This window comes from Lathyrus oleraceus, chromosome 5, assembly GCF_024323335.1.
Source record: "Lathyrus oleraceus cultivar Zhongwan6 chromosome 5, CAAS_Psat_ZW6_1.0, whole genome shotgun sequence".
In the NCBI taxonomy this organism is placed as follows: domain Eukaryota; kingdom Viridiplantae; phylum Streptophyta; class Magnoliopsida; order Fabales; family Fabaceae; genus Lathyrus; species Lathyrus oleraceus.
Window position 1 is genome coordinate 459071016 of NC_066583.1, and position 18352 is coordinate 459089367.

Here is an 18352-nt window from a genome sequence, read left to right on the forward strand (position 1 = left end):
TTGCACAAACAATTTTTTCACAAAATACCAACCTTACAACAAGTGTGAAAAGGGCTCCCTAGGAGTACCTAGGATGTTTTGGGTGCTTAAAACCTTCCTATTGCATAACCAACCCCCTTACCCTGATCTCTGACATTTTTACTAGTTTTTTATTCGATAAAACTTTTAGGTTTTTGTTCGCTTTCTAACCATTCCTTTGGATAAATAGAAGTACGGTGGCGACTCGACTTGTATGGTTTACCTTGGAATTAGTCAATATGTCTAATGGTAACGAATACCCCGCTACAGAAAAGTGGCGACTCTGCTGGGGAGATGACCACAAACAGGCTAGTGGGTTTTGCCTACTTTTCACATTTTGTGTTGTATTGTATTGTATATTATTTTGTGACATATTTTTATGCGATTTGGGATTATTGTATTGTATGTAATGATTGAATTGCTTGAATATTAATTCCTTGTGTGCTTGGTGATCTTTGTGAGATGAGTTCTATACCCGAACTCGAGTGCACTTAGGATAGGAGAATGGCATAGTCTTGTTGACTTGTGTGGATTTATTCCTTAGCAAGTTGACTTGTAAGCCCATTCACTTGGTGGAGGTCATGTTGGGATCAATAATGTCACACGAGTAGTCGTGGTTAGACATTACTCTTTTCAATATAGACCTTAGAAGCCAAGGACCTTAGTTTACCAAGCCCATCTTGGCCTATTTTTAGGACGTAGTGCGAAGGTCGTTCAAGTGTAAGATTTGATACGATTGTTACGCGATACTACACTGATAAGAGTCTCTCTTGAGAATATTTTTGGAATACGAGTATTCGTTTATCCGATAATATCCGAAAGATGGGATGATGACTATGGGAACCCCTTGTAGAACATGCTTGGCAGGTTTAAACCCTAGTACACTCCCTTTGGATGGTTCTTAACCAAGACTCCATGCTCGTGACTTGCAACAAACCCTTGATTCATGGTTGATCCGTTCTTGTATCCTTAATATCAATGGAACTTGGGTGTTGATAAGGTGTAAACCATAATCCACCAAAATGGATGATTGATATTAAGGATGACATGATCCATCCCATGACCTTTGTATGGTGTACTTTGCTTGATCCTTGAGTGTGATTGTTGCACCCATGCATTCATGCACCCATTTGCATCCATATCATCAATAATGAGAAAATTTTCAAGGAACTTAAGAGGTCTATTTGCAAATTTTCAGACATGGAAAAACAAAAAAGGAATACGAAGAAGTACAGTTTCAGACAACCTGACTTGAAAGAGCTAAGGAATTTGACATCCTATGTACTAGATCCCTTGGGTTTCAAGGCTTGTTATGGGAAGCTTCTATCTATTTTGACGACTCAAGTGGACGAAGGATTGATGAGTGTATTGGTGCAGTTCTATGATCCCTTGTACCGTTGCTTCACATTTCCGGATTTCCAGCTTTTGCCCACGCTTGAGGAGTATGCCTATCTTGTGGGTATACCTATCCTAGACTAGTTGCCATTCAGTGGCTTAGAGAGAGTTCCTACTTCTCAAGAGATAGCTGATATGTTGCATATAGATGAATCTCTGGTTGGTGCTCATATGACTACCAAAGGTGGAATTCAAGGTCTCTCTTCTGAGTTCCTCATCGCTCAAGCTACTATGTATGGGAAGGCCATGAGTGAGGACGCCTTTGAAGCCATATTTGTACTTCTCATCTATGGGCTAGTGTTATTCCCCAACATCGATAAATTTGTGGACGTTAACGCTATTAGGATCTTCTCTACTCTTAATCCCGTTCTGACTCTGTTGGGTGACACTTACTTCTCTTTGCATATGAGGAATGCAAAGGATGGTGGTACCATTGTGTGCTGTTTGCCGTTGTTGTACAAGTGGTTTATTTCGCACTTGCCGCAGACGGTCGCCTTCAAGGAGAACAAAGGATGTCTACGGTGGTCCACGAGACTTATGTCTCTCACCAATGATGATATCTTTTGGTACAATCGTGTATATGATGGTGGGCAGATTATCGACTCTTGTGGTGAATTCTCCAATGTGCCTCTTCTTGGTACATGTGGTGGGATTAACTACAACTCTATTTTGGCACATCGTCAGCTTGGGTTCCCCCTAAAGGATAAATCTAATAACATTCTGTTAGAATTTATATTCTTCCAGGAGGGTAAAGATCCCCAAGGCTTGAAGGGCAGGATGGTTCGCGCTTGGCGCAAGATCCATAGGAAGGGAAGGAAAGAGCTTGGTCCAAAGAACTGTATTGCTTTGGAACCCTATACCTCTTGGGTTAGGAGGAGAGCTTCCGAGTACCTTATGCCTTATGAGTATCCAAGACCTACACCTTTGGTTGTGGCTGAGCGTTCAACCCTCCCCGACCAAGGAGTAAAGGAGTTAAGAGACGAAGATCGTTCACGTGCCTGGATCCGTGAACGAGAGGAGTTGCTTCAGCAAATTAGAGAGAAGGATGATTTGATAGAGTTCCTTGAGCACCAGGTTATTGATGAGGCTGATGATGCATTGACTTCTCTTCTTCCTCAGTCTTCCAAGTTTTGGAAGAGGAAGTATGATCGACTCGCCAAAGAGAAGGCAGATATGGAGGCAGCCTATGAGAGGGAGGTGAAGAGGCTTCGTGCAGCTTATCTTCCGGTCTCCAGAGCTTTAGATGATTGCTTCTAGGGTTCCATAGGATGTTTATTTTCCTTCTCTCTTGTATTGTATTTGGTTACCAAGACTGTACTTCTTTGGTGTAAAAATATTTTCCAGATATTATTGATATGATATTTCCACATATGTCTAAATAATTAATATTTTTCAAATATTTGCAAATAGGACTCTAAAGTTCCTTTGATAAATAAAAACAAATCATATGCACAAGCATTGCATGCATCATGTGCATAAGGAGGTTTTGCTCTAGGCTTCTTGTTCTATGGTCTAACTCTGTGTTCTTCATTTATTTTGAAAACAAGCTGACTCACCGGTACTACACCCGAGCCAACACTTCAAGAGTGATGGATCATTTGGAACAAGAGAACCGTGAACTTAAGGAGAAAGTGGCCAGATTGACTGCCCTGATGGAGTCTTTCGTGGCCTCCCAGAGCCAGTCGTCTCCGACGCCTTTAACTCCTCCCCAGAGGACAATCATCTCTGAGATTGCCTCTTCAACAGTGCCTACGGCCAGCGCCCACTTTGCACCAACAGCTATGCCAGCCGGGTTTCCTTGGGGGATGCCTCCTAACTTTGTTCTTAAGGGTCTTGCGCCCATATTTGCTTCTCTGTCGGCATCTAGCCCGGTCCTCGCCGTTCCACCTCATGTCGTGCATACTATGCCCAGAGTAGACGACACTATCTACCACTCTGAGCCATCTGAGGGCCCAGATGTCTATGAAAAGATGGATGCTATGAACGATTAGTTTCTTGAGCTCCGCAAGGAATTGAAAACTCTCAGAGGAAAGGACCTCTTTGGCAAGTCTGCTGCTGAACTCTGCTTAGTCCCAAACGTCAAAATCCCTGTAAAATTCAAAGTGTCTGACTTTGAAAAGTACAAGGGAAATACTTGCCCTCTTAGCCACCTGGTCATGTATGCCAGGAAGATGTCGACTCAGACCAACAACGATCAACTTCTCATTCACCATTTCCAGGACAGTTTGTGTGGTGCTGCCCTGAGATGGTATATGGGCTTGGACAGCGCGAACATCCGATCCTTCAATGACCTTGGCGAAACTTTCGTCAAGCAATACAAGTATAATGTGGATATGGATCCCGATAGGGACCAATTGAGAGCCATGTCCCAGAAGGACAAGGAAACCTTCAAAGAGTACGCCTAGAGGTGGCGAGAGCTAGCAGCACAGAATGTGCCTCCGCTGGAGGAGAAACAAATGACCAAGATCTTCCTGAAGACCTTGAGCTCATTTTACTATGAGCGGATGATTGCCAGCGCTCCTTCTGATTTCACCGAGATGGTGAACATGGGGATGCGTCTGGAGGAAGGAGTCAGGGAAGGGCGCCTGACCAGAGAAGAAGGCTCTTCTACCAAACGATATGGGGCGTTTGGAAAGAAGAAAGATGGTGAGGCACATGTTGTGGCTCACATAGCACCTGTTTTTAGAGATAATCAGCACTACCAGCACAATAATAACCAGCAACAACAACATCAACAATATCAACAACAACAGCATCGTCCTCATCAGCAGGCCTACCAGCCTCGAAACAACAATCAGGCTAGTACGAGCTATGAGAGGAAGAGGGTCACCTTTGATCTTATTCCTATGACCTATGCAGAGCTTTATCCCTCTTTGATAGAGAGGAAGTTGATTACTCCACGAGACCCACCGTTATACCTACCAACCCTCAGTGGTGGTATAAGCCCGAGCTACATTATGTTTATCATTCTGGTGCCCCCGGACATGACGTGGAAAACTGTTACCCGCTAAAGACCAAGGTTCAAGACCTTGTGAGAGGTGGTATCTTGTGTTTCGAGGATGTAGGTCCCAATGTAAATAAGAACCCATTGCCCGAGCATGGGAAATCCTCTGTCAACATGGTCCAGGGTTGCCCTGGTAAATATAAGGTCAAATATGTCAGCCATATTCGACAATCATTGGTCCAGATGCACAGACTGTTGTGTGAATACAGTCCTTATGAGCATGACCATGACAGATGCTGAGTTTGCACTGTCAATCAAAGGGGATGTCGCCAAGTCCGTAAAGACATCCAAGAAATGCTGGATGAAGGTGTAATTGAAATACTTCAGAATCGAGATGTTAATGATGATGAAGTCAATGTGATATCTCCGGTGTTTCGGATCCCTGAGCCTGTTGTCATCCGGTATGATGGCAGCAAGTAGAAGGCTTCTCCCTCTTTGATTATTAAACCAGCTGACCCTGTGTCATACTCTTCTGATAAAGCGGTCCCCTATCGTTACAATGTTGTGGCATTGGAAGATGGGAAGGAGGTGCCCCTGCCCTCTACTTCTGTTGTTAATATTGCCGATGTCAGCGGCCTGACCCGTAGCGGTCGTGTTTTCTCGACTCTGCCGAAACCCCAAGCTAACACCAGAAGGGTTGATGTTGCTGATTATGCTGAACGCCCGGTTGGGAATGCTGTTATTGCTCCGAATCCGACACTTGTTGCCAATAAACCTGCCTCTATTGTAAGAACTCCTGCCTCTGCTGGCCGGAGTGGCACCATGAAAGAAGACTGTGATGAGATGTTGAGGCTCATCAAAAGGAGTGAATACAACGTTGTAGATCAGCTTCTACAGACGCCATCAAATATCTTTATGTTATCTTTGTTGATGAATTCAGAACCACACCGTGAAGCTTTGCAGAAGGTGTTGGATGTGGCGTATGTAGATCATGACGTCACAATAGAATAGTTTGATAGTATTGTTGCAAACATTACCGCTTATAACAATTTGAGTTTTTGTGATGTTGATCTCCCTGAGGAAGGAAGAGACCACAATTTGGCACTACACATATCCATGAGCTGTAAGGATGATGTCATGTCCAATATGCTGGTGGACACTGGATCATCACTAAATGTGTTGCCGAAATCCACTCTGGCCAGATTGTCATACCATGGGCCTCCCATGAGGCAGAGTGGAGTAGTGGTTAAAGCTTTTGATGGATCCCGCAAAACTGTGATTGGAGAGGTTGATCTCCCAGTCAAGATCAGACCAAGTGATTTCCAAATCACTTTTCAGGTCATGGATATCCACCCATCATATAGCTGTTTGTTAGGCAGACCATGGATTCACGAGGCAGGCGCCGTGACATCCACCCTACACCAGAAACTGAAATTTGTTAAGAACAAGAAGCTGGTGGTGGTAGGGGGAGAAAAGGCTCTCCTGGTTAGCCATTTGTCTTCCTTTTCTTACATAGATGCTAAGGATGAAGTTGGAACACCGTTCCAAGCTTTATATATTGTTGAGCCTACTAAGAAAGGAACTTCTTCATTTGAGTCCTACAATGATGCTAAGTTGGCCATTGAGCATGGCACAACTACCAGTTTAGGACAAATGATCAAGCTGGAAGACAACAAATCCCGGGCTGGCATAGGGTATTCTTCTAGCGCTTTCAACAAGCATGGACTGTTTCAGAGTGGTGGATTCATCCACACTGTTCAAGACGAGGAAGTTGTTGCTGTTGTGGAAGAGGATGCAGAGGAGGATCCTGGCAACTTTGTTATCCCTGGAAGGGTCTGCAATAACTGGGTCGCTGTTGATGTTCCAACAGTCGTCCATAAGTCAACGTAATGTTCATTTTGTGCAAAAACCTTTCTCCCATGCCAAAGGAGGAGTGATGACATTGTTGGCTCATAAATACAATGATATTTTCATTCAATAAATTCATGTTAAATGTTTGTTTTTCCAATTATTTTTGCTTTTTGCTTTTTGTATGATATTGGTGATCACATAAAACCTAAAAAATAGAATAAAATCAATCTTTTCATCTGCATAATGATTTGCCTTGTTTGAATTCTAAAATCTCTTTATATCCAAAATCATTATGCAGGTTGATCAAACCCATTGAACATAATGATCCAACACCATCTCCCAACTTTGAATTCCCTGTATTTGAGGTGGAAGAAGATGATGTTGAAGAGATTCCTGGAGAGATTACCCGTCTACTTGAGCACGAAGAGAAGATCATTCAGCCGCATCTTGAGAATCTGGAAACAGTCAACTTGGGGTCTGAAGATTGTGTGCAAGAAGTGAAGATTGGGGCACTTCTGGAAGAATCTGTTAAGAAGGGATTGATTGAGTTGCTACGAGAATACGTCGACGTCTTTGCCTGGTCATATGAAGACATGCCTGGTCTAGATACTGATATCGTGCAACATTTCCTGCCTTTGAGGCCTGAGTGCGTGCCTGTGAAGCAGAAGCTCAGAAGAACTTATCTTGATATGGCAGTGAAGATTAAAGAAGAAGTTCAGAAGCAAATTGATGCGGGGTTTCTGGTGACTTCTACATATCCTCAATGGGTGGCCAATATTGTGCCTGTGCCTAAGAAAGACGGAAAAGTCTGAATGTGTGTGGACTATAGAGACTTGAATAAAGCTAGTCCGAAAGATGATTTCCCTTTACCACATATTGATATGTTGGTAGATAATACAGCTAAATTCAATGTCTTCTCTTTTATGGACGGATTTTCCGGATATAATAAGATTAAAATGGCACCCGAGGATATGGAGAAGACAGCATTCATCACACCTTGGGGAACATTCTATTATCGAGTGATGCCCTTCGGTTTGAAGAACGCCGGAGCCACGTATCAACGAGCTATGACTACCTTGTTTCACGATATGATGCACAAGGAGATTGGGGTGTATGTTGATGATATGATCGCAAAGTCGAGAACGGAAGTTGAACATGTAGAGCACTTGTTGAAGCTATTTCAGCATTTGAGGAAGTATAAGCTTCGTCTGAATCCTAACAAGTGTACATTTGGAGTCCGTTCCGGCAAGTTATTGGGCTTTATTGTCAGCGAGAGAGGTATTGAGGTTGATCCTGCAAAGGTCAAAGCAATACAAGAGATGCCTACGCCCAAAACCGAGAAGCAAGTCTGAGGTTTTCTTGGCCGCTTGAACTATATTTCCAGATTTATATCCCACATGACTGCCACATGTGCGCCAATATTCAAGCTCCTCCAGAAAGATCAGTCTCATGATTTGACCGAGGATTGCCAAAAAGCCTTTGACAGTATTAAAGAGTATCTGTCTGAGCCGTCGATTTTGACTTCCCAGATGAGGAGATTCTGTATTTGAAAATGAAAGATTGCGATGAGCCTACGCTCGATGAAGGACCAGAGCCTGGTTCCCGATGGAGCATGGTGTTTGATGACGCTGTAAATTAGTATGGAAATGGTATTGGGGCAGTGATTATTAATCCTCAGGGCATACATTTTCCTTTTACAGCAAGGCTAACTTTCAAATGCACGAATAATATGGCTGAGTATGAGGCCTGCATCATAGGTTTAGAAGAATGTATTGATCTTAGGATCAAACATCTTGATGTTTATGGTGATTCGGCCCTTGTTGTTGATCAGATTAAGGGTGAATGGGAGACGAATCAGCCTGGTCTCATCCCATATAGATATTATGCGAGGAGGGTCTCAACATTCTTTACTGAGGTTGACTTCCATCATATTCCTCGAGATGAGAATCGGATGGCAGATGCAGTTGCTACACTTGCTTCGATGATCGTAGTGAGACTCTGGAGTGAAGTTCCCAATATCACTGTGATGCACTTGGATAGACCAGCTCATGTATTTGTAGTGGAGGAAGTGAAAGATGATAAGCCATGGTATTATGATATCAAGTGCTTTCTTCAGAGTCAAATTTACCCGCCTGGGGCATCTGTGAAAGATAGGAAGACTTTGAGGAGATTATCATGCAGTTTCTACCTCAATGGTGATGTCTTTTATAAGAGAAACTTTGATATGGTTTTGCTCAGATGCGTGGATAGACACGAAGCAGGCCTGTTAATGACTGAGGTCCATGAGGGTTCATTTGGTACTCATTCCAATGGACATGCCATGGCTAGAAAGATGTTAAGAGCGGGCTACTATTGGTTGACAATGGAGTCTGACTGTTGCAAATATGTGAAGAAATGCCACAAGTGTCATATTTATGCGGACAAGATTCATATTCCCCCGACACTTCTGAATGTGATTTCATCACCATGGCCTTTCTCCATGTGGGGAATTGGCATGATTGGCATGATAGAGCCGAAAGCGTCCAACGGTCACAGATTTATTCTCGTAGAAATTGATTACTTCACCAAGTGGGTTGAAGCGGCGTCATATGTGAACGTGACCAGGCAAGTGGTTGTGAAGTTTATCAAGAATCAACTCATATACCGCTATGGTGTGCCAGACAAGATCATTACTGATAATGGATCTAACTTGAACAACAAGATGATGAAAGAGCTGTGTAGCGAGTTCAAGATTGCACATCATAATTCTTCCCCTTATAGACCCAAGATGAATGGGGTTGTTGAAGCTGCTGATAAGAATATCAAGAAGATTATCCAGAAGATGGTTGTTACGTACAAAGATTTATATGAGATGCTGCCATTTGCTTTGCAGGGATACCGAACATTTGTCCGCACTTCAACAGGGGCAACCCTTTTCTCTCTTATTTACGGCATGGAGGTTGTGCTCCTAGTAGAGGTGGAGATCCCATCAATGAGAGTCTTGATGGAAGCCAAGTTGACTGATGCTGAATGAGTTCAGAGTCGTTACGACCAACTGAATCTAGTAGAAGAGAAGAGATTGACTGCCATGTGCCATGGTCAGTTATATCAGCAGAGGATTAAGAAAGCCTTTGATAAGAAGGTCAAGCCTCGTACGTTCCGAAAAGGTGACCTCGTGCTCAAAAAAGTTTTGTCTTTCGCGCCTGATTCCAGGGGCAAGTGGACTCCAAACTATGAAGGTCCATATGTTGTTAAGAGAGCCTTTTCATGCGGTGTTTTGATACTAACAACTATGGATGGGGAGGATTTCACTCGTCCTGTGAATTCAGATGCAATCAAGAAATACTTCGCCTAAAAATAAAAACAGAATAGCTTGCTAAGTTGAAAACCCGAAAGGGCGGCTTAGGCAAAAATGAGTGTCTCGATGGATTGAAAACCCGAAAGGGCGATCCAGGAAAAAGTTAGAGACATAAAAAATGAATGTGTATCCCGCTAGATTGAGTATCCCACCCTGGGGCAATCTAGGCAAAAATTAGGGATTTGGCAAGTAACTGCATCCTGACAAGACTTTGTTCTACAACTGTCATCTGTCAGAGATTCTCGCTCAGTCATCATCAACTAAAGCTTCAAATACATCGGATTCAGAGTTGGTGGAGAAATGGTCATTATGTTCAATGTAGCCCTTTTCCAATATATATCACCAATTTCAAATTTGTAAAGATCCATGGCGTCTTGCCATTTGCAGACTACCATTCTATCAAATAAATTTGAGCCTTTATCCAATTCTTTGCACTCTTATTTGTTTCTATTCAAACAAATGTTTTGCATGTTTTAATTGAAAAATATCATTGTTTTAAAATAAAATTTTCATGAATTGTTTTTAAACAAAGTGAACATTCACAATGACAAAAGGATACTTGGGACGTCTTCAGTGCTCTCCCAAGGATGGTATGATTCCCAAAAGGGTAAGATATTTGTTCATATTCCCAGCATGCTTGTATCCTCTTCATTATCTTTCAGGTTGTCTCCTCCGCGAGTGTAGAAGAAAGTTGTACATCCCACCAATTCCCCGGAGAGTTTGGAGTTTTGGATGCGGTCTCAATCTTCTAGACCTCAGTGAGTCTGGATTTGGCATTTGTGTTATCAATTATATGGTTGTCATCCCTTGCGTGGATTGACCTAAAATCCCTTATAGATTGATAAATTGAATATGCTAATCTTTCCGAAGAAGTTGGTACTCCCTCACTTCGAGTTAGAAATTTCTCTGTCAGAGTAAGCCAGAAATTCCCCAGCATAAGCGGAGTCATCATCAAGTTTGATTTATAGCTCTTCCCCTGCGGACTTATCTACTTTTGATCTCCAGCGAATTTGCTTCTCGACCATCCTCGGCAGGGTTGATCCCACTTTTACTCCCCAGTATGGTCACCAGTAGGATATCCCTAGTAGTTTGCCTACGGGTACTCCTCGATTCGGTCAACAGCCGTGTTTCCCTAGTGGAATTGTCTGATCAGAGCCTGTTTGTGGTCATCTCTCGAGCAGAGTGGTTGATGCAGATGTTTATCTTTCCTTCCTCAGCGGAGTAGTGTTCTCTTCTCCTCGGTAGATATGATTTCTTCCGCAGTTCAAGAAATGTGGGGACATTGGAACCTTCTGATTGGTGGTTGTTCCCCACAGAGTTTCATTTCCCTCTTCGATAATTTCCCCAGTATAGTTGATTCTATGATGGATTTTATCTATGTGTAGATCCCCCAGCCAAGACTCTTCCTGGTTGCAGAGTGGCATGAGAGCTTCTGAGGAAGATGTGTTGATCCTTTCCCTAGTTGGAGTGACTGGTTCTCCTTTCCCTGCAAAGATCTTTGTTTCCTGGTATCTGTCGCCTCCATCAGTTGGATGTTCCCCAGTGGATCTGGCTTTCTCTCTCGAGATGTAGTACCGGAGGTTTGTCCATTGATTCTTGGACCTGTTTGTGTTGGATATGTCTGTTTGTCAGCATTCATCATACATAAACTACGCATATACATGCATATTATTAACATTCAGACATGCATGTTGCATTCTTTGCCATATATCTTTTGATTGTTGTCTCCTGCTAGTTGGTGATATATTTCCCCGAGCAGATGTTTGTGTCTGATCTCTCCATATAAAGTCAGCCCCATAGGCAGAAAGTGTCTACCTTTTCTCCCATATTCCCCACTGAGTTATGTCCTCGTGGATGATTGTTATTTTAGTTTCCTCCCAACACATATATTGAGATGGAATTTTCCCCTGAGATATATCCTCATTGGGTTGAGTCTTGTTTCATTGTGTCTCTCTAGTTTGTTCCTAGACTGACTGCTCTTCTGAATTTCCCTACAGTTCCCCGCAGTCTGGATGAATGATTGCTCAATAACCAGTAATTGTCCATCTTTTCCCCGGCGGAGTCTGTGGTGAAATTCTAGTAACATATTATCGATGTCACACTGGATGTTATGACATCCAATTCTGCTCAGACTGGTAATGTATGCAAAAAGTAAATGTAAAAGGCAGTAAATAACACGGAGAATTGTTTACCCAGTTCGGTGACAAACACACCTACGTCTGGGGGCTACCAAGCCAGGGAGGAAATCCACTATAAGAGGTATTAATTCAAGACTTAAACCACCAGTTTAATCCTATCACTTAAGACCTACCCAATGCAATTTCAATCTAAACTAAGACCTGAGTACCTACTCACTCCCCCTCAATCACAGCAGTGATTACAACCTTTAATAATTATAAAGTCAGTGGTGAAGATATACTTCAAACAACTCTTGATTGTGCTTAAAAGCTTTAATCAAGAAACACAGCACTCACACTTAAAAGCTTAGAGTGACACAGCAATTACAACTCAATAAACACCCTAGTCCAATGCAATCATCTAGGTGATAATTGCTTGGCTCACAAGTAAAACCTAATTCAAGACACAATTAAAGTACAACAAGGATATATAATGATATATTTAATTCTTCACGCTTCAAACCCTTGAGTTGCTGAAAGTAGGATTGCCATCCTTTTATAATGCAGTACTTGGGCCTTGTACTTGAATTTCCTAGATTTAAGGTTAAGCAAGTTAACCTAATTTACACACATTAGGGTGCTAACAAATAGGCTAAATGTTAGGTCTCTTAATTTTAACTTAGCTGTTAGTTTCCTGAAAAACAGCCTAAGATAAATACTGAAACATAACAGAAAAACTAACTAGCCTATACTTTAGCATCTGCTGTCAGGGATGAATGTCATAACATTCAGTTTGACATCCAGAAAATAGGTTATATGCTAGGTCTCTTAATTTTAGCACAGTTGTTAGTTTCCTGAAAATTAGCCTGAGATAAATACTGAAACATAACAGAAAAACCAACTAGCCTATACTTTAGCATCTGTTGTCTGGAATGAATGTCATAACATTCAGTTTGACATCCAGTGAAACCTGTATTAGCTAATCCTACAGCATACTACTTAAGCATGTCATGACATCCGTCAAGACATCTAAGTACAGTAAGTGTTTTAACACAAAATGCAGCCGATCAAAAACATCTACAAACTCCCCCTTTGGCAAATTTTTGGCTAAAACAACTTGGCATCACAACAGAGTTCACAGCAGTAGAAAGCACACATCCAAGCAGAGAATCGAATTAGCTAATACACTTAGCAAACATAGAAGTTAAACTTCAAACAGCAACAACATAACAACACCATAACCTCTTGTTTAGAGGACCTTCAACTTCAAAGTCTATTGTCCTTGGGTACAAGTGTTACTCACCCTTTTTGTCAAAAATGTTGCCAAAGCAACACTTAATATTACAGACCAAAAAAAATAAAATTACAAGCCAATTTCAGAAACACAGGAAATGTTCTAGTCATCTGACTCAGAGTCAGCATCATCATATGTGCCATCATCAGGACTGGCATCTGCTTCTCCCTCTTCACCTTGTCTTTCAGCTTCTTCTGCACCAGCAGCAGCTTCACCAAGCACATCACCTTCAGTCATCTCCAAAGTGCTAATCAATTTTTCCAAGTTTAGCTTCCTTGCCTCTAACTCCCTACAAGTTTCTTTGAGCATTGCAATGATAGCAACTTTACCTGGTTGATTGCTTACACGTGATGTCTCACCTGTTGTCATGACAATGTCAGGGACATGGGTACCTAGGAACAGCTTATGATTGAAGGACATAGGGCTGTCTCTTTTCTTCACAAAATCATTCTCTATTAAGATGTTTGGAAACTGATTCAAAATAATACCACAGATGAGAGAAGGAAAGGCTATAGGGCCCTTCACACTGAAGCTTCCTGCATGCTTCAAGGTTTGATCAAAAATATAGGAGCCATAGTCAAAATTGGCTTTGGTTCCAACAACATATATAAACTTTTCAAGCATTACAGCAACTGTAGATTTATGATTGGTGGGCACCCAGTTAGCAGCTCCAATCTTGTGTAGCATTGCATACTTGACACTCAGTTTACTGGCCACCAATTTTCCCTTGAGAGGCCACTTCCTTACTTGATTAGCAGTGATGACTTGACAGATTTTGTTGTCAGTCACCTCAAGCTCAGGTTGAGCTACATCAGCCCTTCCCAAATACTTGCTGATCACTGAGGGAGAGAAATTTACACACTTGCCTCTCACATACACTTTCCTGAATTCCTTAGACTTGCCATCAGCATATTCTTCAGACAAATTAACAATAAATTCCTTTACCAACATCTCATAGAACTTTGAGAACTGAGTCACAGTCTTCATTAAACCAGCCTCTTGAATAAGGTCCATAATATCCTTACAGTCTAGGACATTTTGAGCTAATTCCCTTTCCAAAGCCAGCCTCTTCTAATAAACATATTTCCACCTGTTTACACTTGAAGCAAAATGAAAGATATGTTGTCAATTGGTACCTCAGGGACACTAGTTGCAAGCTTGCTAGTGGTTGGCTTCTTCTTTGACAGAGTGTCAGAGACATTACATGGAACATCTGAGTCAGACTCAACAACAACATGCTTGGTCTTCTTTTTCTTGGGCACCCCTTTGCTCCAAGATTTGGTTGGACCATGAACTTTCCTCTTGAGGGAACTCTCGACTGCCACCGTTGTCTTGGAAAAGGTTGGAACATCAATCTTCTTTCTGGGGAACCTTTGAGCCACAGTTTTCTTTTCTCTCCTAGTCCTAACCCTTTTGGTTATGCTAGGAAGGACAGAGGACAACAGCTCATTATCAGAAAATTCCTCCAGGTCTACTATTTCAGCCTCACAGTTAGGGTTGTCACTGACATCATGAGTGACATGAACTTCCTCACCAACCATATTATCTAAGGGTTTGTCAACATTTGACTCCTTATGAGCATCAGTTTGCTCAACATCATCAGAGATATTCTTTCCTAAAGACTCAGTATTTTCTTGATAAGTAACATTATCAGGTTCAATAGTGTTTAAGGGAATGGAAACCCCAAGGACCTTATAATTACCAGATAGTATTCCAGTCACCATAGTGGCAATGGCATTGTGAACATACCTGGAACCTTCTTTGGTTCGTTCCTCAAGAGCGATGGCTGAGGAGAAGCCTGATACAGTTTCTTTAGGTCTTCTTGCATGTGGGGTATTCGCAGAGTCAGCAACAGGATCTTCTCTGTTAGGGTTGCTTGGTTCAGCGCTAGAAGAACCAGGCATGTTCTTGGAAGAAGATGAGTTGGATTGTTGAGACATGATGAGTATCTTAGAGGCGAAATGAAAATTTTCTCTGAGAGAATGCTTGCGAGAATGAAAGTTGAAACGATGGAAGAGGTAACACTTATTGCAAGAGTAATAGCTATTATTTGTTGACCAATCAGAGCATACTCTCAATTGTTTAATAGTTTGAAATATTAAACAGTAAATTCCTAAGATCATTAGTTGTTATAATTCCTCAGAAAGACATATTCCCAACTTGCCCCTTAAATTTTCAAACTGAGTAGCATCCAAAGCCTTTGTAAATATGTCAGCAAGTTGTAGTTCAGTTGCTACATGTTCCAAGGTAATCACTTTGTCTTCTACCAGATCTCTTATGAAGTGATGTCTAATGTCAATAAGTTTGGTCCTGCTGTGTTGGATAAGATTCTTTGAAATGTTGATGGCACTGAGATTGTCACAGAACAATGTCATGACATTCTGAGTGACATTATACTCAGTCAGCATTTGTTTCATCCATACCAGTTGGGAACAACTGCTACCAGCTGCTATGTACTCAGCTTCTGCAGTGGATAATGATACACAGTTATGTTTTCTCCTTTCAACTACTCCATTTTGCTGAGGAGTAATAGGTGAGGGCAACTCATGACTTATTCCTTCAGATGAGCATAAACCATCAAACTTGGAATTTTTAAACTCCTTTCCATGGTCACTTCTTATTTTGACAGCACTCCTATCCTTTTCTCTTTGGAGTCTTATGCATAGATCTTTGAAGACATCAAATGCATCTGATTTTTCTCTAATGAAGCTTATCCATGTGTATCTGAAATGTTCATCAACAACCACATAAGCATATCTCTTCCCACCAAGACTTTCAACCTGCATATGTCCCATTAAGTCCATGTGCAAAAGTTCAAGAGTTTTGGATATTGTAGGATGTCCAAGCTTAGGATGTGACATCTTGGTTTGCTTGCCAACCTGACATTCTCCGCAGACTTTTCCTTCATCAATAAGCAACTTTGGGATTCCTCTAACTGCTTCCTTGGATCTGATCTTCTTCATTCCTCTTAAATGAAGATGTCCAAGTCTTCTATGCCACAACTTCACTTCCTGTTCTTCCTTGGCTAAGAAGCACATTGAGGAGTAGTTTGAGACTTTAGGTTCCTATAGATAGCAGTTATCTTTGGATCTTGATCCTCTCATAACTTCCTGATTTTCTCCATTTTTCACAACACATTCTTCCTTAGTGAACTGTACATTGAAGCCTTGATCATATAGTTGGCTTATGCTGATGAGATTAGTAGTTAGTCCTTTTACTAGCAACACATTATTCAGTTCTGGAACTCCAGGACTGTCCAGCTTACCAACACCTTTGATTTTTCCTTTAGCTCCATCACCAAAGGTCACATAACTGGTAGTATGAGGTTGTATATCTACCAATAAGTTATTCATCCCAGTCATATGTCTTGAGCAACCACTATCAAAATACCAGTCTTCTCTGGTAGATGCCCTTAGAGATGTGTGAGCTAATTTAGCAACCCATTGTTGTTTCTTGATGGGGGAATTATGCTTAGATGCCTTCTGCTTAGGTCTGACTTGAGTGGTCTGGTTAGGATAACCATACAACCTGTAACAAAAGGGTTTTATGTGACAAAATCTACCACAATAGTGGCATCTCCATCTTTGAAATGTCTTCTTTTGATGGTTAATCCTCCTGTTTCCATGATGTTGTGACATTGGTTGTGACTTCTGCTTGATTTTCTGAACTTCAGCCTTTGAGCTTTTGAATTCAGATGAGGATTCCTTAACAAAGCCTAAACCAGACATGGTTCCTGATTTCTGTCCCACCTTTAGAATTTCTTCCAAAGTGTCAGTTCCTTTATTCAGCATTCTGATGGATTTTGTCATTTGATCTAACTTAGAGGTCAGCGAGGTTATCTCACCATTTAGATCATCTATGACTGTCAGATGCTTCTTCTTCTCAGCTTCCAGTTCCTTGATAAGTTTCTTCTGCTTTTCTCCTTGTAGACACACTTCTGAACTTTTGACACATAACTCTTTATATGAAGCAGCAAGTTCATCTCCACTTGAGTCGTCATCAGATACACAGACACTAATTAGTGCAGTGACATGTTTTGCAGATTCTCCTTCTGATTCACTCTCAGAGTCTCCCTCAGACCAGGTGACAGATAGTCCCTTCTTTTGCATCTTGAGGAAGGTAGGACATTCAACTCTAATGTGTCCAAAACCTTCACATCCATGACACTGGATTCCCTTGCCTTGGTTGGACTTTTCTTCAGATTTTGATCTTCTACTGATGTCAGATGAAGTGTTCTTGACATTTGGTCTACCTTTTTGATCAACCTTCTTTATGAACTTGTTGAACTGTCTTCCAAGCATGGCTATAGCTTCTGATATGCTTTCATCACCTCCAATATTTCCTTCTTCTGAATCCTCTTCAGTATTTGATACAAAAGCTATGCTTTTGTTTTTCTTTTCAACATTCTCACACAGGCCCATTTCAAAAGTTTGGAGAGACCCAATAAGCTCATCAACCTTCATATGGCAGATATCTTGAGCCTCTTCTATAGCAGTAACCTTCATGACAAATCTATTGGGCAATGATCTGAGAATCTTTCTTACAAGTTTTTCTTCAGACATTTTCTCTCCTAAGCCTCCAAAAGTGTTGGCAATTTCAAGAATATTCATGTGGAAGTCATGAATAGTCTCATCCTCTTTCATCCTCAGATTTTCAAACTTAGTAGTCAGCATCTGGAGTTTAGACATTTTTACCTTGGAGGTACCTTCTTGAGTTGTTTTGAGAGTATCCCAAACTTCTTTAGCCAGTTCACACTGATGCACCAGTCTGAAAATGTTTTTATTTATCCCATTGAACAGGGCATTCAAAGCCTTAGAGTTTCCAAGGGCTAATGCTTCTTGCTCTTTGTCCCACTCTTCTTCAAGAATTTGCATAATGACTCCATCTTTACCTGTCTTCGTTGGATGTTCCCATCCTTTGTTGACAGCTCTCCGGACCTTGCTATCCAGAGACCTCAAGAAGGTTATCATACAAGGTTTCCAGTCATCATAGTTAGAACCATCCAGCATGGGTGGTCTATTTGAGAATCCTACATCCTTGTCTACGGTACTAGAAAGTAACGTCCCTAGATCTCACCCAGAAATTAACAGGCAGGGTGCCTGCTCTGATGCCAATTGAAATTCTAGTAATAGACTATCGATGTCACACTAGATGTTATGACATCCAATTTTGCTCAGACTGGTAATGTATGCAGAAAGTAAATGTAAAAGGCAATAAATAACACAGAGAATTGTTTACCCAGTTCGGTGACAAACACACCTACGTCTGGGGGCTACCAAGCCAGGGAGGAAATCCACTATAAGAGGTATTAATTCAAGACTTAAACCACTAGTTTAATCCTATCACTTAAGACCTACCCAATGCAATTTTAATCTAAACTAAGACCTGAGTACCTA

At 41.5% G+C, this 18352-nt stretch overlaps 1 protein-coding gene across 1 annotated transcript; it reads right to left on the reverse strand.

The window, feature by feature from the left end:
* Positions 1-13058: 13058 nt before the first annotated feature.
* On the reverse strand, positions 13059-14896 carry LOC127081322 (uncharacterized). Its single transcript, XM_051021595.1, has 3 exons — positions 14156-14896; positions 13746-14027; positions 13059-13631 (listed from the first exon to the last, which is right to left on the reverse strand). The coding sequence occupies exons 1-3, from the start codon at positions 14894-14896 to the stop codon at positions 13059-13061; spliced, it is 1596 nt and encodes a 531-aa protein (XP_050877552.1).
* Between the last annotated feature and the right edge of the window lie 3456 nt (positions 14897-18352).

Coding starts and splice junctions, on each gene's coding strand:
- LOC127081322 (XM_051021595.1), bottom strand. CDS start 14,896: ATGTCTCAACAATCCAACTCATCTTCTTCCAAGAACATGCCTGGTTCT. Junction 14,028..14,155: donor ACTCAGATGTTCCATGTAAT/GTCTCTGACACT, acceptor TATGTTTATTAG/AAGAGGCTGGCTTTGGAAAG. Junction 13,632..13,745: donor TAGCTCAACCTGAGCTTGAG/GTGACTGACAAC, acceptor ATGCTACACAAG/ATTGGAGCTGCTAACTGGGT.